General features: G+C 46.7%; 2 protein-coding genes across 3 annotated transcripts in view; one reads left to right on the plus strand and one right to left on the minus strand.

The window, feature by feature from the left end:
• The window catches only part of ttyh3a (tweety family member 3a), an 81,946-nt gene extending 59,326 nt beyond the window's left edge, over positions 1-22,620 (plus strand). The window contains exons 15-16 of one of the 2 annotated variants that reach the window (XR_006030668.1): positions 10,725-10,729; positions 22,605-22,620. The gene's annotated coding sequence lies outside the window, so the exon portion shown is untranslated. Of the gene's footprint in view, positions 1-6,560; positions 6,612-10,724; positions 10,730-22,604 lie in introns of those variants that run through there. The other variant, XR_006030667.1, reaches the window with a different exon arrangement.
• On the minus strand, positions 7,650-17,754 carry lfng (LFNG O-fucosylpeptide 3-beta-N-acetylglucosaminyltransferase). The gene is made up of 8 exons (XM_042085380.1): positions 17,172-17,754; positions 11,287-11,335; positions 10,863-10,965; positions 10,547-10,700; positions 10,291-10,376; positions 10,002-10,167; positions 9,746-9,831; positions 7,650-9,477 (listed from the first exon to the last, which is right to left on the minus strand). The coding sequence occupies exons 1-8, from the start codon at positions 17,619-17,621 to the stop codon at positions 9,414-9,416; spliced, it is 1,158 nt and encodes a 385-aa protein (XP_041941314.1). The 5' UTR covers positions 17,622-17,754; the 3' UTR covers positions 7,650-9,413.
• Positions 22,621-23,403: the final 783 nt, after the last annotated feature.

Raw genomic sequence — 23,403 nt, forward strand, 5'->3', positions numbered from 1 at the left:
ACTATTGTACAGTTGTGCATTGGGGAGTTAGATGATTGTGTGAGTATCATGTTGTGTGTGACTGTATGGGTTTTGTTAAGTGGAGAAGGAGAGTGCACGTTCAAGAACGTCCCTCTGGAAAAGTCTGTTCAATAGCAAGTGCATGTATGAGAGCGTATGCCTTAAGGGTAGAGAGTGTGTGCGCAAGTTTTTTTGTAGGATTGTGTGTGTATGTGTCAGTCAGTTGTGGAGTTTGACTGGAGAAAAAACAAAGCCTGCCCTGCAGTGCTGACGGAGGAGATATGAGTGGCCTTCTGCCCAGGTCAACCGACTGACCTTGTGACGGAAGTGTGGACAACCATAGTGCGTTTGTGTGTGTGAGTGCACCACTCATTCCCCTCTCTCTTGCCATTGTGTCAGTGTGCTGTCTGACAGGTCTACAGGGGCCTGCACTGAGAGAGATGGCTTCCTGTCTTGGGAAGTTGTTCAGGATTATTTTGAAGCTGGGTGGAGGAAGCATCTAAACTTAACAATCGCGTGTCTCTTCTTTTTAAAGTCACTTTGGGAGATTGCTAGGAAACTGCTAGGAAAGCAACCATTTCTTCAAATAATGTAGCAAACTTACTTACAGGACACAAAAAAAGTCACTCTGCTTTCTTCCTGCCCCACTAAACTGAGATGGGGGTACGAGGGTTCTCCTCTAGCCAAACATGAGAAGTGCTCTGCTAATGAAATGTCACAGACTTAACTCTCAGGAAATTGAATTAGACCCTCCAGCTCGGTAGCAGGATTACATGGTGATTGCAGGCAGGGAGGTAGCCCACAGTGGCTCCATCTAAGGCCTGCTCAGAGACGCTGCCATAGAGGCCAAAGAGGATGTGTGCCAGTGACAAATAAGTGACAACTATGACAAGGAGGTTGGCAACTATTTGTTTTAGTTGCCGAGTGGCACTTGTCGTCTGTACTTGTGGCACTTGTCGATTATAAATTAGCCTTAAAGGGAAACAAACAGGACTGAAATAGTTCTGGCTCGGATCGATCTAGGGTTCATGCAGGCAAAGGAGTTACTGTGTGTCTGACACTGGCTGCACAGGGATTTGCTTTTCAGGATTCCTGGTGTCCCTCTCAGGGGTTTGAGGTCAGTCCAGTGAGGCGAAGGACATCTGACTCATTCCTTCTGTCTCACAGCACATGTGTGAAATCCTAATGGGCCATTGTTATTCAGTCTCTGGCATACACAAGGGTGGTACTTTTTTCCAGTATATTTTTAGTGAAGTGTTGGGTGGACATAAAAAGTAAAAGTAAAAGGGGAAAATTTAGGAAGGAGAAGTTGTAGATTGTTTGTGTGTGTGTGTATGTGAGAGACATGTTGAAGCAGGAACAGATGCCTGTTGTTCCTGCCTCTCTGCTCGGCCTCTGCACTGTGATTCGACTGACAGCAGGGGCAGTTTGGGGAAGGGATTCCGCAGACCGCCAGTGCGCCCCACCTGGTTCTGTTCATCTTTGTTCCCCGGGTCACCGTGGCAGCAGCTGTCAGGCGCTTGGAGTCTGATGACCCCAAGGGCGGAACTGGGCACCATGGCAACGGTTGTGTGTGTGTCCGGGAGGGAGTGATTGAGGGTTGTGGTAGTGGTGGTGGGGGGGGGGGGGGGGGGTGGGTCAGAGGGAGTGTGTAGGGTCCTGGTAGCCTAAGCAGCTGTGTTGTATCTATGGCTAGCTATTAGCCTGCACATTTCTCACACTCCATTGGCTTCTATTCAACACACCTCTGCAGCAGCAGCAGCAGGAAAGAGAGAGGGGTGGGGTGGTTGGTCAAAGGCCTCTCTACTCCTGTCTGCCACTCCCACTGCCTTTCACTGCAGCCAGCCATCACTTCTCCGACTCTCTCTCTCCTCAAATCTCCCGTCACTTAACTTCTCATCCTTCACTCTCTCCTTCCCTCCACTTCTGCATCTGCCTTTCAAAGACTTCAAACACTACCGACTCCTTAAGCCAACCCCCCCCCCCCCCCCCCCACACACACACACACACACACACACAAACCCTCCCTTCCCCTTCCTTTGACTGGTGTCTTGCCGCCCTGGCTTGAGATTTATGCCGTGATGTGCCTTTTTCCCCATCAGCGCACACACACAAGTGAGGGCCAGCGAGGTGGAGAAGCCCAGGTTATTTCACCACACTGAACCTCAATGTCCCGGACATTCCTAGTCAGAAAGGCAACAGCGCCATGCCAAAAGGCCCTTTCCACTGACGTGGTGTTTTTTTGTGTGGAAAGGGTAGGACACTTGTTACATCATGACAAGAAAGAAAGCACCAAAGAACAGGGAGTTTGTTTTGGTTGCGAGGGCACATCAAACACTTTGGCTTGAAAGGTTTGAAAATGACTTAACTCTTTTCTCTCTCTTTCTTTCTCTCTCTCTCTATTTATATGTGTGTGTGTGTTTGTGTTCTTTCTGTGTTTCTCTATAAGCAACATATAAATGCAAAACATATATGCTCATTTATGCACAAACACACTGCCCACCATTTCTTCTTGAAACAGATTGCTGGTAAGAGAATATTAGCTCTTCCCCGTCAGTGTCATTCACGATAAGTAAACACTGTGCCTTCTCTCTATGAACATCTCCAGCAAATATCAATCTTTTGAGATTGAGATAAACCCTGAGTTTAACTTTCTAAAGAGAAATTTAAAGTATATATTTCATGAATTGCTTTTTGTAACAGATGATGTCAGCGGTGTTGATTTACTGCAACAGTTTGAACATCTTCAAATCCGACTTCTCTGACTCATGCAATGAGTTTTGGCTTTGGACAAGAGGCTGTTTCTGCTGATAACCAAGGAACCAGCTTGAGCATGACTCACAAGGCTATCAGTGCAACAGTCTCAGCACACATTTACATGGCATTCAAACACTGATACATTCAAATCCATACCATTCTGGTGGTTATTATTCAAATCTTTTGGCCGTGATTCAAAGATGGAGAATATGACAGGACTAGGGAAGGGAGGGAGCAGAGAGATCAGATGTGGAGGTGCCTCTCTTGCCTGCAGCCATTCCATCTAGTTGTTAAGCGCACATAGCATCATGCCTGCCAAAACTACACGAGTTGAACCCTGTGGCTTCCAAGCTCAGAGCAGGCAGGTGCAAGAATGTTGTCTTAGTGATTGTGATCTTGCCTTTGCCTTAGAACTCCAGTGATACAATCAGGACAGCAGTCTGGTCCGTTACATCCCAGTTGGTGTGATGGCGGGCGGCCTACTGCGTGCGACGCACTCATGGTCTCACGCGGGCGTAAATCAGGCTCTAATTTGACTGCTTAATCTCTATGATGAAACATTAGGGAGCAGTTCCCTGATAAGGGGTGTCTGCTGGAACAGACACATGCACAGAGCGAGTGAGCGCACAGACAGAGCGTGGGGAATGACCTCATGTTGGAGGAATGAAGCGTGAACGCTGTTCGCCTCCAGGGCCTGAGCGCTGAAACCTGCGCCTCTGCTCCCACCGGCCATTTATTAGCAGCTGAGGCAGTCCAGGACCTAGCGTCCATCTAGCACTGAGCTGTTTAGTCAGTCCTGGATATTAGCTCGGTGTCGTGACAGTAAACCCCCCCCCCCCCCCCCCCCACACAAAAAAAAGGACTGTTTTGACTTTGATGCAAAGCTCCATTTTACACACACACACACACACACACACACAGGTTATCTGATATGTGGATTAAGCTGGATTCACTCAGTGCCTGTGAGTGCGTGTTCTTCTGGATTACAGCTGGGGCCAGTTGCTCTGAGACTGGACAGAGCCCTAATCTCTCCCCAGGCCCCCACTAGCAGTCTTATCCCACAACCACTTTGCCTCATAATTGGGGATTGCTGTGAGTTCTCGAGAGAGAGAGAGAGAGAGAGAGAGAGAGAGAGAGAGAGAGAGAGAGAGAGAGAGAAAGAGAGTGAAGTGTTGCCAAGCTGGCAGTCATTGTTACTCTAAATCCTCAGTTAGCAGTAGCAAGGGCACTGATTTTTTTGAAACCATCATGCCCATGGAACAGAGACTGGGTGGACTTTCGCTGTAGGATGAACACTGGCCAGACTCTGAGAGGAAGGACACTTGTGCCGTAAATGGATGACTAAAGGGGCAGAAAGCTGGACACCCCAAAAAGTTGTTGAGGGGGCGGAGGGTGCTATCTTGGATGCTGAGAGTAGCCTATTGGAATATGCCGCCCAAAAACCTGAATTAACACATTGGATTCATAATGCTATTTCGGTGCTATAGGTCATAATTGCTATTTAGGTGTTGTTTGCTGTTACGTGACACATATCAAAAAGGACTACTCACAGAGGGCCAGCTAGTGTACCCTGTTCTCATGTGTCATTTGATGCTCCTGACTGTGTTTTTTAGTTATGTGTGGACGATGGTGGGGGAATGTGACAGGGCTGATGCGTGATTGATGAAATTGCACTGCAAGCGACCCAAGGCACTGTGCTCACTATCTCTGCTCTAAACTCACTGTGTCCATTGTGCAAACTCACATCTATCCAGATGGCAGGCCCTGTTAAGGAAACATGATCATATGCAAACAAGTGAAACTGACAGCCAGTCATCAGTTCCATTAGCCTACTCTGTCACAGCAGCGGTGGGAGGGAGAGATAGAGAGAGAGAGAAGCAGGAAGTCACACCTCTGCCAACAGGCGGTTTTTTGTATTATCAGCAGGAACCAGATCACCCAGTGCCCCCCCCCCCCTCCCTTCTAGAGGCCTGTGAAATCTGATCCTTATCATACCACTCTGCTGTGTCAACACAAAGTTCATCAAAATATCCACTATTTTTCTTCAATTAAAGAGCCCTGAAGTCAGACACTGGCTTCAAGAATGTCTCACAGTTTTTAGAATCGATTGCTACATATTCTAAAATAATGAAACCATGTATCTGAAACCTATGTATTCTCTTCGCTTAACCTCATTTATTTTGTATAAATTGAAGATATTTGAACTGGCACTGGCTTCCTGGCTTCGAGCCACATACTGAAAGCTTTATTTTATGATTTTATTGTATGATTTGTAAGAAATGTCAAAACAGGCCTGTGTTTGGGGCAGTGTGCGCCACAGGGCGATGGCATATTTGATTACAACCACAGCCGTTATTTCCTTTTTTGCTAAAAGTCACAGTGCCGTTATAATGGGGAAATGGCATCAAGACACTAGTCATTGCAGTCCACAGTGCCCTCATGGCTGGTGAGTGAGTCATAGCCGACTTGTAGGCTTCCTCTCCTCATCTAGCTCAAGGTGTCCAGGAGCCACTGGTGACGTGGTTGCACTTTCATCCAAGAAGTAACGGTTGATGCTTTTGGTTTGTGTGACTTCTGTTATGAGTCAGTGCATCATAATGCATTATTATCTCACCAGTGATATGTTGTTGGGGTAGATAACGCAGTGAATTGGAAGATGTTATGGCTGAAACTTCTTAACTTTTTTTGGCGAAGTACCTTAGTGTGTCTCTGAACCACTGGTGTCTCATGGGAACGCACTCCATGATCTAGGTTTTTCCAGCACCATGCTCCAGCAGAGTTACTGTGCTGGATATTTGTGAGTGACCTTTGACCCCTTTGAGTCCCCACATTAACCACACACACACAAACCCTGTGTCATATGCTTGCAATGAGCCACTCTGTTGCAGCCTGCGGGTCTGGGAGTCATGTGTGGCCAGCCTGTGTTCCCTGGGCAGCATTGTAGATGCAGTCATAACAAAGGCTTTAATTACAGACCAGGATTCGGAGCGTGGATGAGAACGGAAGTGAGTGGAATTCACCACAAGAGGCAAGCAGCTCTTTGGGCTGTCAAGCTTGCGTGGGAAGCTCAAGGCTGTGCTGACTGGCCCCACGTGGAGGCCTGCAAGAGCTGACACCATGCTGCACACCCACAGGAATGCGGATTCTAGTCATCCTTCCTGGGATTGCAGTGTATTTGCCCTAATACTACGCTGTCACTGGCAGTGTAGCAGTTAGCTACAAGCAGCACAACTGTATACTTATTAGTATAATATAATGAGTGTATATTATATATGACCGTGTGTGGTCATCTTGGGTCTGTGTGTGTGTGTGTGTGTGTGCATGAATAAGTGCATTACTATGCATGTCAGATCATCCTGTTTTTGCTCACTGATAGCTATCTTGACAGTATATGCATGTTATCTCTGTCGCCAGCCACTTCAAAGACTCTGTGAGGGAGTACTGCCTTTTATGGACACTGTCCTCAGCATCAATCACTATCACAACCTCCAAAGACATTTATTTATACACACACACACAGAGAGAGAGAGAGGAAACATAGAGGCACACATTTCTCTCCAGCTCTGAGAAGGAAATAAAGATGTTCTATTTAGGTTCTGAGCATTGCTGATAGTGTGAGGGAGGCAGTCATGGAGGTTCAAGCCATAATCACAGGGTTTGAGTTTACTGTGTGATGTAGTCGGGGAAGGCGACAAACCCCAAGCTGTCTGAAGTTCGGTTTCAGGGAGACTGTTGGGTGTGATCCCTCCTTCAGTCTCGCCACCCACTGATGAAATGTAAACTGTGTGAACAGACCTCTAAAGAGGACTACAAGTATGTGTGTGTGTGTGTGTGTGTGTGTGTGTGTGTGTGTGTGTTTGTTGGGGTGGGTGAGAGGGTAGATGACCCAGACCTACCGCAGGAATTCCCTGCCTAAAGCTGGACGCCTTCAAAGAGAGAAGACAGGGATATGCTCTGGTCTTTGGGGCTGCCGTGAGCAGGCCCATGGGAAAGTGGAGCGAGGTGGCTCAAGAATACAAACACTTGGATCATTAAACTCAGAAGTCACAGATGTGTCCTAATAAAAAAAGTGCCACTGTGACATGTTATGCTATCGTTTTGATCCAAATCTGCACTAAAGAAGGGGTTTAACAACAGCATACTGTATGGTTGAAGTGGAGAGTTAGTGAGAAATTATGTCCCCTAAGATTTCAGTATTAGGGTTGGTCTGTGGTTGGCTCGCTTAAAAAAACAGGATAGTTAATATACTTAATACCTTGTAGAGTGGGTAAATATCCTTTCTAGAAATGAAAACAAGATTTGTGGGCTTTAACCACAACTGGAAGACTCTTGTTATTCCACTGATCTTGAAGAATGTAATTAAAGCACTTGAAAAAAATAAGAGACCCTTTCCTGATAACTGTCCCCTATGCATTTGCTCTGCTGTAATTACATCCTCAATTGTAATAAACTTTTAACGGCGTGGCGGCTTCTTAATCATGGGGAAATGTCCTGGGTGCCTCTCTGTTGAGCATGTCTCCCATGTTCACACATGTTGCTGTGGCCTCCGTGCTTATTTGCACTGCCAATCTGCTATTAAAACAATGTCTTTTCCCATATCCAGTGTTGAAGAATAATAAACTGGGGTCAGGCCAAACCCCTGGTATTGAGTGTGCTTCATTAGTGAAGCCATTTACACCCACTGCTGAAGCCAACACATTTATGAACCACAGGAACGCTGTTTGTTTTCTTGCTGTGCGTAAATAACACCCTGTAGCTCGTAAACAACACCTCGCACACGCCCTGAGTGCAGACCCTCTCAGGCTTGGAAAGGTCAGAACACTGATCGTTTGTGCCTTTGTGAAACTATGAACTGCCAACTATGTAAGCAAATAAATATCACACCAAAGATGTAAATGTTTCTCAGCGATTATGCTGCTTTATTTAAAAAGCTAAGTGGTTTGGTACCACAGAGAATTCAATGGTAACACAACACCAGGGACACGATCCCTGAGAAGCAAACATTTCAATGGAAGAATCCAGATACTGGAATATAAGTTACAAAAGCACAATTAGAAAATCTTTTTTTTAAATCGCCAGAGACATGTCTGACTCAAATTGACAAGAGAATCAATGCATATACAACCTAACATTTATGTACAAAATACAACAACAATTCACAGTAAATAATTACTGCCTTACAACCAGATATACAATGAAACCCAATATGGGTTGTTTGCACAGAGGTACAAAACCTGTGTGCATATCCCACCAGCATTGCTCCAGTGAAGTTATCATTCTAACCACACACTCGAAGAGCAGAGAAGTGTGAAATTAAAATATGGCCAACATCCATTCAAATGACCAAGAGAAAATATGGACCATCTGACTAACTTGTGCAAAGACTGAGAAAGTGGCAACACGTGGGTTAAACGTGTGCGTTCTTTAGGTTTTTAGCTGCCTTTGATTAAGATTAAGTAATGCATACATTTTAGCAGGTGCTGCATGCATAGGTGTTGGGATACTATATAAGGCACACCTTGTTAATTACCTGCAAATGAGGTACTTCACTGGAGCAACAACCAGCTCAGTCAAGCTGTGCAATTTTCATGTTTTCAATATATCTTTGAGCAAAAAGCAATGGATCGTGACATTATATCAAAATCTCTAAGGTATAGTTATGTTGCTAAGATTGTTTCAAATGCATGGAATGGCATTAAATAGCACAAGGAAAATATAGAGATTTTGGGTTATGTTACATTTAGCCTTTTCTTTTGCCCAGGCTTGACATAGACTAAACCTATATTGCATCTACACATGACCAATAGAGAATGGGAAAGTGCCTCATCCCAATGTACCTCAGATTAAAATAACCTGGGAGTACATTTAGAAAACCGCCTATTGCCAGCTCAGAAATTATAACAGGTAAATGTTGAAAAACAAAGATTAAGCAATAACACTGACATTTAACAACAAAGCAAAAATGTTAAACTTCACGTAATTAAATGTGTCCGGAGTCATTTGAAATGATAGAACCACAACAAATATTCATTAACATCCCCTGTATAAAATAATTTCCCCATGTCCCTGTAACAGAGACCCCTTTCCATAAGTGACTCAAAAGGACAATCCTGAGTCCATTAAAAGTAAAACAACAATTAAAAGAATTTTTTAAATAAAATTAATTAAATGAAAAACAAAAGAACGCACATAAAGCTGGCAAAAGGCTTGGATATATGCATAAACAGTACATTCTATGAGAATTGCAGAATACCAAAAACAAAAAGAAAATTACAAGCAATTAATATTTTAGGACCAAAAAAAGCACAATTGATTGCCTGCGAAGCTTCGGCGCTAAAAGGGCCTTTCCCCGCTAGACGAGGAGGGTGTCTGCGCTCCCTCCACTGACCCTGGGTCAGGGCACGGAGGAAGTCCAGGCACCAGCCAGGAAGGAAGTGTCCAAAAAGGCAGGCCGCATAGCAGCCCAGATTAAGAAAAAGAACATCAGAGGCCGTGCGCCGCCGCCGCCGCCGATGTAGCACACGCGTACACACGCGCGCACCGCAGCAGCGTCCAGACGAGCGCACGCTCCCAATACCAAACACTGGTCCCGCCTGCCTGTCAGATACCGAGGCAGAGAGTCGGGACGAGGATACCAATCAAGGAGCCGGTCGCCCTTAGGCAACCTGGGGGGGACACCAGGGAGTGTCTGGGTACAGGAAACAGTGCACAGACTTAAACCTGTCCAACACAAACACAAACACACAGACACACACAAGTGAGTAAGTTGGGGAAACATGCTGAATGTAAAGTTTACATTTATACTTGTTAAATTGAACAATTTAAGTTGAAGGATTCACATCTGCTTTTTTCATTTTACATTTATTTCCAAGAATCTATGCAGCTTTTCCTTTCTCCCCTCCTTTTGGGTTTGGAATTATTGTGCTTATTAAAGGGTCACGATGTGAACATCTGATGCAGTGAGAAAAGTCATCTCTCTTTCCCTCACCTGGATGGGTCCTCCTCAACCGGAAAAGCCCCTTTCATGTTGATGATATTCCTCTTGTTCTCAAACATTCCATAGCTCAGTGTAACCTGAGAGTGGGAGAGAGCAGAGGGAGTGTGAGCAGCCTGTCCACACACACACACACACACACACACACACACACACACACACACACACACACACACACACACACACACACAGCAGATTTCCCATGTGGGATGCACTGAGGATACATTCCAGACAGCAGATAGGCTCTCACCTGTTTATGGAGTTCAGACTTGGACACCTGTTGCAGGTTCTCCAGGTGGGAGTGGAACAGGTTGCTGCGGGTCAAAGGCACCCCCAGCACTGACTCGATGATGTAGCCGACGGTGCAGTCGTCCGGGAGACGGATCTTCTCCGCGGTGTTCATAAAATGGCCACCACTGACGGGACAGAGAGAGGGGGAGGAGAGGTGTCAGTTCACAGAACATGGAGTTTCCTTCAAACGAAACCTCTCTCATGAACCCCCTCCATAGGGCTACGCTTCCACTGAGATCTTTGCTCACCTTGCCCACGGGCTCATCTTCAGAGCCAAGCCTCGGCTCACACAGAAGCCAGCGCCTCCGGTAGCAAACCAAAAGTTAACGGGCCTCTGAAATGGAAATAGAGTAACGGTCAAGTGAATACTTCGTCACTCACCATCATACTCATAGCGACACTATGCAGACATCTGCAAAACAGTACCACTTCTCTTTTTTGTTACTGAAAGTAAACTATATATAGAATATGTGGAAGTTGCATCATAGAGTCACATCCCCTTACCATTTTGTTGTCTCCGAGCCTCTCTGTGGCCTCAATAGGCCTGTCTAGGCTGGGCTTGCCAATGTACATGTCCTGGGTGTGGGGGTAGTTGGACAGCAGTTTGACCAGTGTCCTCACGTTCACATAGTTATCATCATCCACGTGGCAGAACCACCTGCAAGAGCGAGATCAGAGTTAGAGAACGTCTGTTCCCGACTGGACCAGTCTTGGGAGACATTTCTCCCAACAGGGACATATCTGCGCTTGTCGCCGACTTGACCAAACTGGCAAGTAAAATAGGGTTAAGCATCAAGGTCAGAAAAGAGTGGGCACTCACTTTTTCCCAGACTCGATGAACTTGTCGTACTCCACGGCCATCTTGCAGGACAGGGCTTGGCGGCTGTGGGCTGCGGAGCAGTTGGTGTTTATGGCGTGGCTCCCTGCATGGGCAAAACCAGTAGGGGTTAGCGACAGAGACACAGAGGCTGAGCCTTCATGATAAACTTGCCTAATGCCCATCCCACTCGAGCAATCCCACACATCAGGCGCCTTAATACCATGTGCCCTGGAGAGAGACGGGAGGAGAGGGAGCTAGCTAGCCACAGGAGCTTAGCACAAGATTTTCACGGGGGATTAGATGGATGGTTTCACAAAGTCGAAAATATGCACATTTCAAAGGCCAGGAATGTCTGGGCTCTGTTTTGGATATAGATCTTGGAAGTGAAGGAGAAAAAAAAAAAAAAAAAGAGACACACACTTACCAACTTTCTTCTTTAGCTCCTCATCTTCGCCATCCGTGAAGATGTACGTCTGGAAAGAAGAAAAGGAGAGAAGGAAATCAGACATGCTTCCAGACTTTTCATCTTTCTCCAGACTCAGACAAGTTTCCCCCCAATCAATGATTTGCATGCTACAGCGTGCAGCGTGAGTGATCTCGAGCACAATCAAATTCCACACCACGTTCCCGGATGTCTTTGTGTGCCCATAGATCTAATTCTGTCTGATTAGTAGCTATTGTCTCTCCTTTTACACCATGGAAAACTCAGCGAGTTAAACAAGCCAAAAGAGTTTCGCATAGATAAAGGGCTCTTGTGCTGGCTTTCAAACTCTCCATGGAAACCACTCTGGCACCCCAAAGCATCCCAGACACAGAACAAAGACGGGGGAGCAGACAACCCCCAACTCTGTTCAACACCCCCCCCCACACACACACACACACACACACACACACACACACACCCTCCCAAATCCCCAACACACACCCCCACTCCAACGTCAGATATATGAAACAGGATATGGCTAAAACAGCACACATCTCCAAAACATCCAAGAAAAAGGAAGAGAAAAAAAAAAAGCAGAGACATTCCTATGACACACACAAAAATAGAAGCTAGAAAAAGTCTTTGAGTAGCAAGCCCCAGAGTCAGTAAAAGTCATCAGGCATTAACAACGCACCCCGGGGCCATTTAGAGTGCCAGTGCGCAGCCCTGTTGGTTTAAGTGAACAGACTAACCCTGGGTGGATGCAGCCGGCCTTGCTCCCGGCACACTCTAAATGGTGGGGTGAGGATTAAGCGTTCCTTTGTGTTAGATAAGACAGAGCAGGTGCAAGGCAGCACTCCACTGCAGAGAGCCACCCCAAAAAGCCCCATTCAGCCGCACACTGCCCTGATTACAGGACGGCATGCCTCGGCCCCTTGTGTTTGTCTGAGGGGGTGTGAGTGTGTCATTAACCTGTTTGCATTTCACCTCAGGTGAGACAGCACCTGCCATGTGCCCCTTTATAAGACACGTGTCCCGACAGGCAGAGGCCCGGTGTGCTGTGTCAGTGCTTACTGCGTCTGACACACACACAAGCACACAATACACTCTGTCAAACACCTAACTGATAACTTAACTGATGAGAGCAACTGCCTTTTTGTGATATGAGAAGAGGTATGTGTTCATGCCAGAGGCATACTCCCTAACGCTCACACACACACACACGCACACACGCGTGCGCGTAAAGTGATTTTAGAGAATGAATATCAAGTGTGCAATATAAAAATTTCTAAAACAAAGCTTTGTATTGGAATCGTTAGTGGAATCGTTAACGTGTGAATGTGTACGATTCCGATGGATCGGAAAGTTTGGAACTGGTTCCTAACCGATACCTGGAACCGATTCCCAAGCCTACACACACACACACACACACACACACACACACATACACACACACACACACACACACAGCAAACACGACTGCATTCATCCATTCTCTTCTCTACACTCCCCTTGCTTTACCTTGAACACTGCCAAGCCCTGCGTTTGATGGGCTCGCAGAGCAAACTTGGAGCAGATGTTGTGCGATGTGCAGGGCCCACGGCCCCGCTGTTTGTTTAGGGAGAGAGACCAGCGGCAGGACTGGTAAAGGGATCAGAGGAGAGGGGAGGAGAGAGAGAGAGAGAGAGAGAGAGAGAGATAGAAAGAGAGAGAGAATGAGAGAGAGAGAAAGAGAGACTGGCGCTGTTTTCTGTTTGCTTAAAAGTTCCACTGAATGGCCGGCCTAATCACTGTGGCAGCTGCCAGGGCTGCCTTGGGTACTGACAGAGCAAGCACGGGAGTGCGCACAAACCACAGTGCTGATTAGTACATTGAAAACTGTGTGTGGTCATTCACCCCACAAACCCCCCCTCTCTTCTATCCCCCATTCCACCCCTCTTCCTCTTACCCCCCCTTCTCTCCTCCCTCTGTCCCCCATCCCTCCCTCCTTCCCTCCCTCCCCCTTCACCCTGTGCGGAGCCTGTATTCTCTGGTCCTCTTCAGAAGAACAATGAGGTGTGTTTTCATGCTGGCTAAAGCCTGCACTGGGTAAATTCGAAATATGTTTGCCGTCATTTGCATACAGCTGCCGCGGTTAACTAAAGAGGAGAGTCTGAAAGGGCACCACAGGGCATGATGCTTTGTCTCTCTTTCTTTCTCTCTCTCTCCACTCTCTTTCTCACTCAGTCACTCTTTTCACTCCTTCTTCCCCTACACTTCACTCACCCTCTCTTTCATACGGAGCCAAAATATGTCAAAAGCAAGAGAGTCTGTGAATCGAAGCCACAAAAAACAGCACTCTCTGAACATCATGGTCAGCATCATAAATAACACGCTGCCTTAACCAGAAATGGAGTTTGTTCTGATTGCTTGACGCGCTCGGCACACACATGAAAAGGTTCTGTGGGCCGCTTATGTGCAAGCACAGCACAGCACTGCGGGAGGCGAGGGCAAGGGCAGGGCCTGTGTGCCCACCACAGGAAAGACCCTGGCAGGCCGGCCCAGTCTGTCTCTGCCCCCCTGTCCCCAGCCCAGAGCCTGGAGCCTGGCTGGCTGTCTCCACCTCTCTCCGGGAAGGAAAGGGAAGAGCCAATCCCCTCCCTTCATTAGCCACCATAGACCACACTTCCCTCTCTCTCTCTGTCTCTCTCTCTGTCTCTGTCTCTCTGTCTCTGTCTCTGTCTCTGTCTCTGTCTCTGTCTCTGTCTCTCTGTCTCTCTCTCTCTGTCTCTCTCTCTCTCTCTGCCAGGGCAGGTCCACTGGCCAACAAGCCAACACATAAACCGGCTTTTCTTTTTTCCTCCTTAGTCTCCCTAAGCTCCTACCCGGGGGGGGGGGGGGGGGGTGCTGGACTGTCTGAGTCACTCTCAGATTCATGGTGATGCAGTTAATGGAACAGCTACCGAGAGACTCCTCCATCAACTCTGTGTGTTAGCGTGGGCTTGGTTCTGGTGGCCCCTGTGTGTTCAAAGCAGCAGTGCCCCCCCCCCCCCCCCCCCCCCAGTTGGGTCTGTGCAAATAAAGAGGCCAGGAGGGCCCCTGCGCTGTAACTGGACACCGGATACCGCTGCACACACTGTTCCCTCATTGTTGTGAAGTTCTCTCGCTGGGGAAGCTGCATTGTTCCAGGGGGGAAATTGGGAGAAACACCGGAAGCATGGACCTGATGTGTTAAACAATCCTAACAGTGGTGAATCAGAATGAAAAAACTAACTGGGCATTATCAGCATATTGTTATACACTAAAAGGACTATTGTGTTGCTGCTCTATATTGTGTCTACAGTTGTTTATACAGAATACAGTATATATATACACTATATGTCCATTGTGTATACCATGTCATAACACATTATAAGGCTAAATGTATACTGTATAAGGCAGTGAGGGTGTTGAATTCACCATCAGCAGTTTTAAAGTTAAAAAGTTCCAGGTCAGTTCTTTAATTATTGTTATAATATTCTTTAATTATTGTTATAATAATATTATAACAATAATTAAAGAACTGACCTGGAACTTTTTAACTATATTAATATATTATATGCCAAACATCCAAATCTACTTATCTTTAATTCCAAACTGACCTTGACCCTACACTATTGACAGACATGGCCCTGCTTTTCCAGGAAGACAGAGAGACAGTACCTTTCAGTAACAACAGAGAGATTCAGATCACATCTGCTAGCAGTGTTTACGTGTAAACATCCTCTGAATAGGAGTTCCAGCTCACCTAGAGAGAGGAGTGGCCAGGCAAAGAGGCGACGCGAGCGGCAGCAAGAGGGGAGGACATCTGATAGCAGGGTGGACCTTGCCTCAGGCTACACTGCCCTGACGCCAGCATTATCCCAAATAATACAAAATAGAGATGGCAGAATACAAAAAAGTTTTTGAATGACTGCTTGGATTTTCTCTCTGTCAGGTGCCTCCCCAGTGCCAACCACAACCTGTGGCAATGTGCCAGGCAGCACTTATGGCATAAAAAATCCAGAGACACTTTCCAAATTGCGCTTAATTGCGCTTTTATAAACTCAGGTGTTCCTCAACCACAAGTGGAAAGTGGTCTCTGGTGGGACAGCCCATATGCACAGGGAATACATAGAGCGCATAATAGGCCCAAGCTTTGTTCTCCAAGCTTACAGCCACCTGGCACCCTCTTCCAGCAGCAACTCCCACTTGTATTGGAGGGCAGCTTCTTTTATGTCTGCGCAGCTCCCTACCAGCTGCCACATTAAGCCCTGCTGTTAACCCTCTCGCTCTCACACACTCGATCGCTCTCCCTCACACACTCGATCGCTCCCTCTCACACATGCACACGCCTATGCACACACACGAACCCTGTAGTGGTCTCACTTACATCGTCCGCTAGAATTACTGGCAGATCATGCAGTTGGAGTATCATGACTTCCCTGTGAAACAGTTCTCAACCCCCCCCCCCTTTCACCCCAACACTTGCTGGAGTTCTGTTCTGACTAGTGAGAGTGAGAGTGGTGAGAGTGGGTACTGACAAACTGACAGAGGTACTCTGGGTGTAAGCTGGGAAATCCAGTGAGGATGTGTTAAAGACCTGTGGGAATGTATGGCAGTCTGTGATTAGCCTTAGTCTCCTAAGCTGCTCATAGCCTCTATAACTATAGCAACAGAGGGACTCTCCAAGAAAAAGGGCCACACAGCTTCTGGAGCTAAGACAGAGAGGGATGCTGCAGTCTACTGATGCCAAGCAGAACAGTGTATGAGTTAGCCCCGGCTTGAAAAGGATTCAGATGTGAAAAAAAGGTGACAGTGATTGTGGCCGAAGCGAATTAAGTTGACTTTTTTGAAAAACAGTGTGCGACTACTCTTGGTGGTGGATAAAATCACTTTGACTGGCTTCTGTTTTTTCCCCTACAGGGTCTGGGGGGCTGAGAGCGCCTTTGTGCAAGGGGCTATAAAAAAAAAGATAAGAGAGACAGAGTGCCTGGTTCTCAGGGTTTGCGTTTTTCACACTGCTTGCCACTCAGCATGTTGCTCACAGCGCAGACTTCCCTATAGATGCGTCCCTCCCTTTGTCCCAGCTGCCGTCCCCTTAACGAAGCCCCCAGTTTTCCCATCGCCTGGTTGCTTGACCCAAGCCTGCATCTCCAGCTCCCTTGTTCCCATGGAGAGTGCGAGACAAGGGGCTGGGAAAAAGCTTTTCTTTGGCCTTCAGAAAGACGCTTTGTTAGTCCCCTGGAAAGGGGACAGCTCTGAAGCCGTTCTCTGTGATGCATCCACGGCACCAACGCATTCACAAGGACACCCCAAACAATGGGGGAGGATTGGAAGAGGAAAGAGAGGGAGAGAGAGGGAGAGAGAGAGAGAGAGAGAGGGGAAATAGAGAGAGCAAGAGACAGTGAGATTGTAAGTGAGTGGCAGAGAGAGGGAGAGAGAGAAAGAGAGGTGGAAATAAGGGGGGGGGGGGGGGTTCTCCCAATAGTGTCTTTTCAGGGGGGAAAGGTCCCAAAAATCAGCTGAACAGGGGAGTTTGTCATCTTAACCTTTGTGTCTATTTTGACCAGTCACACAAAAAAGGCTACATATTGTGTAAACCTCTCCACAAGTATTGAGAACATTAGAACATTGAGAAAAATACCAAAGCTCATAGTGAGATTTCAAATTTCAGACAACAATGAAAGATCGCTTTTAATTCTGTCTCCAGAAAACAGATGTTGTCACAACAATGACGCCGACCCTGACAGCTGCTACACACAGGCTAGGGAGGACTCCACGTCCATCTGTGCACTTGACTGTCTATACATGCAGGATAAGAATTGAACCGGGCAACACAAAGCAATAGGCTAATACTCTGAGCTAGTGTGAGAGCGCTCGCTCACCTGCTGTAGATTTCTTGAAATCCAGGTATCGAGAAGCAGATCCAGTCTCGACCGATGAAACTTCTTCGTGGTTTTGACTGCGATGAAGACGTCATCCGCGCTGATGTCCTCAGCGGGTGTCGTGTCCGTCGCCGCGTTGGTTGACAGCGTGGGCTTCTCCACTTCTCTCCTACCGCGAGACAACTTGGAGAAATACGCAGAGAATCCCTTCCTGGTGTCGCCGTTTTGCTGTCCCTGAAGTGTCTCTGAGTCTGAATCCGTAAGTACGCCTGACTCTGCGCCCAAGTCGCGGAGACTCTGCAGTGAGCGCATCCCAACTTCACTCTCACTGGACATCTCATCAACCTGTAGTCGCTGCTGCTGCTGGGCAACTAGCAGGAGCACTACCAGGCAGGCTAAAGTTGCTCCTGCAACAGAGAGCGCTGTTTTCCTGCCGTAACTTTTCAGCATGATGATATATGTTAAGTAAAAAATAAAAATAAAATTAATGCGATCCGCATCTATTTGAAATATTGCAAACTAATTTTTCAAACGTGCATCCTCTCTTCTCCTCTCTCTACTCTGCGGTATGAAAACACACGCAGGTCGCTGAGCGCGAGGGGTTTTTATAAACTGCCCCGCTGTGAGCCACGCCAGATGGGCGGACTTTGAATAGCCTTTGTGGTTGTGGGACGCCCTGACTTAGCGTGGGAGAGGCGGGATGTGAAGTCAAGTCACGCCCTATGAGGGAGGTCCCAACGAAGTCCCGAATCCAGTTCAATTCACCATAGGCATGATCGTGTTTTGGAATGTTATAACTCTTGCTTTCCAAATTTCTCCTGAATTGGATCATCCTTAACTAATGTTGACCTAATTATTCATTCAAAATCAAGCCACAGTCGTAAACCACAGCCCATTATAATCTGTTGAGCTAGTGAGTGAGTGTAATGGCGGCCTTACATTGTACGATTTTGGTCTGTTTTCACAGTGGCGACTAAATTTCCAAAGTCGGACAGAAATCATGGGAGTTGTAGCCTACTGGAATCGCGGCGCGCTTAAGTGTAAGGTGCCAATCTTAGCGGTTTTAAGTCAGTCGGAGTCAGTCCTTTTCTAGTTTTGATGTTAAAACAATATCAAACATGTTTGATATTATCTAAGTCTTTCTAGTCGTGGCTCATGCAAATAGTGACGTGAACTATAAAAACCAATAGTGACCTCTCTCCAACACCAAACAGGAAGGGGCAAAATATGACTTTGAGTTAGTAGGCTATCATTTCAGTTCCTGTTTATCTATTGCACGATGGGTAATAATTAATAAGGAATCTAGTTGTAATTAGTAACCCTGCAAGATCCCTAGTCATTGCAAAATCATAGTCTGTGACTTAAAACTCTATTACTTGTCTTTATATGTGAGAGGGTCTGAGACTGTAGTCTTTCAAAAATCTTTCCAAAGTCTGTCAGTGTAAGGAGGGCTTAAGAAAGAAAGAATCAAAGAAAAGAAAGAAAGAAAAAGAAAGTCAGAAAAGGGCAAAATGCCATTCGACTGGTTTTAGGGCACTAAACTGATTAAACAAAAACATGCATTCAGTTTGATAAGGATTGCATGGAGCCTGCTCTCCACTCAGACCTTTTGAGATAATAGACTATTGAACACATTCTGATAAGGCTGCCATTGCGTAATTGAACAAACAGGAGCAAGCAGGTGTTGGTGATAAAAGAACAGATAAGAGATGTGAAGTTGAGGCTAGGCTAGGTGGAAACAATGCTCATAACAGGTGCAAAAGGCCTGTTTAGTTGGGCTTAGCTTCCGGTTGACAGTTTGTGTGTGTGTGTGTGTGTGTGTGTGTGTGTGTGTGTCTGTCTGTGTGTGTGTCTGTGTGTGTGTGTGTGCCAGGTCCCAGAGATTTATTGCCCTGGCTGGCATAACCATTGTTTTGTGTGTTGTCTGCAGGTGTTTCTGGTTTCTCGACAGACATCCCTAGAAACCCACCACCAAACTCATATCCTCACAGAGCCTCACTGTCTGCTGGCAGTTGAGTGTGTGTGTGTGTGTGTTTCTTTTCTCTTGTCTCAACAAAAGGACACTGCTAATTATGCTTCATACTCATTTAACTGTTTGTCGGTCAGACTCCAAAAACACGAACTGCTTCTTTTTCACTTGCTTTATTCCTCTCAGTCATAGCAACTGTGTGGTGACAATGACAAAGCCTGATAGAAATGTTCCTCTCGTGACACTGAAGAGGCGGCCTCAGCCAAGCGCTCCTAGCCTCCAGACACAGCCAGTGAGGATCCATGAACGCCACACAGCCCTGCTCTGGAGAGCTTGATCCCAGGCCTGGCCTAATCAACTCATCTGGACTAACCCTGTGAAAGCATCTGGACATGTGCATCGGTCTCCGTGGCCCGGGTGCTGTGTGTCCTTTTCAAACGGCTGCCCTGTCAGAGTGAAGGCCCTCAGTGCTGGTGAGAGGGGGGTACGTGACCCCTCGGCCGTGAGTTCCATCAGACTGCCGGGCAGCTGGCGTTGACAGGCCCCAACACCCCTTCGTCTCAAAGTCACCGTCCGCCGCCCAGCAGCTCAGCGCAGGAGATGCATCCGTGGGCTGAATACCGACAGCTAATTATATGAGAACTGCTTAAATAAGCAAATAGGCAAAGCCAAAGACATGGAGATGAATTCATTTGGCAGATGCCTGTGAAAAAAAAACTATTTCTAAGTGAAAAAGTACACCATTGGAGCGAAGAAATCATACTGACAAGTCACTCAGTGTTCAAGAGAGATTATGGGATATAGCTATTCTATTGTGTTATTACTATTGAGTCCTGCAGGTTGTCTAACTGTATAAATTGCAATCAGCTAACCAGAGAAATTACTGGCATCTAAGCTCCTAAAAATTGTGTTTATTTATTCCTAATCAGCTTAATCAATCTACTTTAACTACGCTTACTATATGTATGCTTATGTTACATACATAGTATCTGTTACACTGTATGCACACATTGTAATAGTTCAACATTACAATCACACTTTACAATTGCAAAGAAATTTACAGACTCTAGACTTTTCAAAGTCCAAAGAAAGTATCAGAAAAGGCACACGCACACAATAGCATTGCTTGTAAAGAAAGAGCATTTTTCAGAAAGGATCACGTGTTAAGTTTAAACCATCCTAGGTTGTGAACAGACAAACAACAGCCATTGTTCAGTCCTTTGAGACGGGCCACAAAAAGGGCATTAAGAGCAGTATGAGAAACCAGGCAGTAGGGGAGGGCTCCGTGGCCCCCCATTCCTCCTGGATCAGCGGGCCCTTTCTGCTCCTGGTGCAGGGGCCGCACCACACCTCCAAAGGCTCTTTGGCCATGCCGCTACTGGGACAATGGTGGTTGTTAAAACCGGGGGGGGGCTAAAACGGCACAAAAATGGAAAGCTTGTACCCCCAAAACCGTGCCAAGCCCCCTTCGTCTTTCTACCCCTGACACCCTCCTGACAGGAAGAACAAAACACACACACACACACACAAACACACACACAAACACACACACACACACACACACACACACACATATAAAGAGAAGAAAGTTCCTTTCTCTCTCTTTCTTTTTATTTGGTCTGCCATTCTTTACTCTCTCCTTTAAAACAGCCAATCTCTCCCTCTCCATCTTACCACACCACACCACACCACAGCACCACCACATCCTGGAGCCTTGCCTCTCTGAAGACGTTGCCGCCGAATTCCGATGAAATGAAACCTCCCCTCTTGAAGCGGCCCTCTCCCCACAAGAATGCCCAGGGAGGCTGCTAATAACAGCCGCGGGAGGCTGGAGCTGAGGCTGACGCCCTCCTTCCCCTCGGCCCTGGTCCCGGGCCCCGTCATCTCGTGGGGAGATCAGAGAGGGGCTGGATGAGGCCCGCTCGGCACGGATACCATTACAGTCAGGGGCTATTTATAGGGTGGCTTTAATGATGGACACCGAGACAAAAGCGAGGTGCTGCATTCCTGTCTCTTATGTGGCCACCGTCCGCCGTCAGCCTTCCATGAAGCGAGGAGTCAAGGCCAGTGTGCTCGTCTGACGCTGAATAGCCCAGATTCCCCAACTGCCAAGGCACAAGAGCCTGAAACTTGGCAAAGCCCAGCTTCTGTTTGTTTTTAATTAAAATGCAATTAAAGACGACAACTGGGACCCTGTTTTGTTATCGAGATAGAAGATCTTTGATTCTCTGATAATCTGATCTATTGTTTGCCATTTAAACTTTTTCTAATTCATCTGGCAAAATATTTTCTCCATCATGATTTTAAAAAGAATCTAATAAAACTCTTTCAGAGTTTTTCTGGGCTGTGTTTGAGGTACTGGGACTGCATGTTGCCTCGGGCAAATCCTGCTCGCATCCATTCTTTATTTTTTCTTTTCATCTTTTTTATTTCTCTCAGAGCTTTTGACTCATTGCTTCTTTTGAAGATGAGAGTCAAATCTATTCCAGCTGTATTTGAGGAAGAGAGTCTGCAGAAGCGTAGACACTCTACATGCATGTTCCAGTCCGCCGTCCTCAAGCGAATGACTGCGCTGTTGTATGACGACGCAAACTTAAAACAGCAGCGTCTGGCATTACACAGTAACTGCACACACTGTCAGTTCTGTGCATTCAGAACATCCATTAAAAGTGTGGGCCTTTGTCTGTCAGTAGTGTCTGTTGTTTCCTGTTTGCTGCTGAAATTCATTTTTGTAACAGATATAAGGGCTTTCAGAGAGGTGAAAAGGTTATTCTGTGGTGTAAGAAAAATAATAAATCACAGGACAACAATAATCTTACAATCTCCACTTCTGGATGCTCTACAAACGGCTGAAATAGATACGACACAAGTGCTTAATGGAGAGTGTTTGAATGGAAATAGATGTCTGTGCTTTGTCCTTGATGTTTTTGATTATTCTCATCTTTCTATTTCCAGTGACTTCATTTGTTACCCAAGTATGCATTCCCTCTGGGTGCTCTGTGAGCTCTGGAAAAGAGAGGCTCTTGTTTGTGGGCCCATGGCCTACTGCTGCTATTGTTTCTAAATATGCACCCAATAAACAGAGAAGACACGCACAGGCCTGGGTCCTAGAAAAGAGCCCAGTCTTCCTCTCTCACACATTTTCCTATCTCTTCTCTTTCTTTTCTTCTCTTCTCTTTTCTTTTCTCTTCTCTTCTCTATCTTTTTCATACTTTTTCTTTCTTCCCCTCTGCCGCCCTTCATTTTTCTTCTGTCTGTGTACACTGGACACACACATTAAAAATAGCTTGAGTCCTGCGCGTTGTCTCACCATTGTATGGTCTTTGCTTGTGTTCTAGTGTGCTATGTGATGCACACCATGTTGTTGTTACAGCAGAACTATTTCTGTCTCATCTGGGATCGAACCCTCACCACTTGATGGAAATAGTATCTGTGTCCTGGCAAATGATTAAGGAGATATTGAGTGTGTGTGTGTGTGTGTGTGTGTGTGTGTGTGTGTGTGTGTGTGAGTGTGTGAGAGAGAGAGAGAGAGAGAGAGAGAGAGAGAGAGAGAGAGAGAGAGACAGGCTGTGTGTAGAGGAGAGGATTCATTGCTGGTGCATCCAGAGCAGGGGGTTGGGGGGTGGGAAACATTTAGCTACTTCAGAGGGCCAGCGGGGTCCCCTGGCTCTCGCCTCTATGCTGTGACCTGTAATCCTATCAGCGCTGGCGTGGCCATGCTGGGAGCGTAAACAGAGCTGCAAGCCTCGACCGCCGCCCTCTGGCCCTCACACTCAGTTCCACACTCAGCCTGGCCCTCCAGCGCTACAGCCCGGCAGCTCAGTCTCATCTAAACCCTGAGGATAGATGAAGACATGGCCTGAGGGACCTCCCTATAGAGCTGCTCAGTCTCATCTAAACCCTGAGGATAGATGAAGACATGGCCTGAGGGACCTCCCTATAGAGCTGCTCAGTCTCATCTAAACCCTGAGGATAGATGAAGACATGGCCTGAGGAACCTCCCTATAGAGCAGCTCAGTCTCATCTAAACCCTGAGGATAGATGAAGACATGGCCTGAGGGACCTCCCTATAGAGCTGCTCAGTCTCATCTAAACCCTGAGGATAGATGAAGACATGGCCTGAGGGACCTCCCTATAGAGCTGTACAGTCTCATCTAAACCCTGAGGATGGATGAAGACATGGCCTGAGGGACCTCTCTATAAAGCTGCTCAGTCTCATCTAAACCCTGAGGATGGATGAAGACATGGCCTGAGGGACCTCCC

The sequence above is a fragment of the Alosa sapidissima genome, chromosome 3, assembly GCF_018492685.1.
Source record: "Alosa sapidissima isolate fAloSap1 chromosome 3, fAloSap1.pri, whole genome shotgun sequence".
Taxonomy (NCBI): Eukaryota; Metazoa; Chordata; class Actinopteri; order Clupeiformes; family Clupeidae; genus Alosa; species Alosa sapidissima.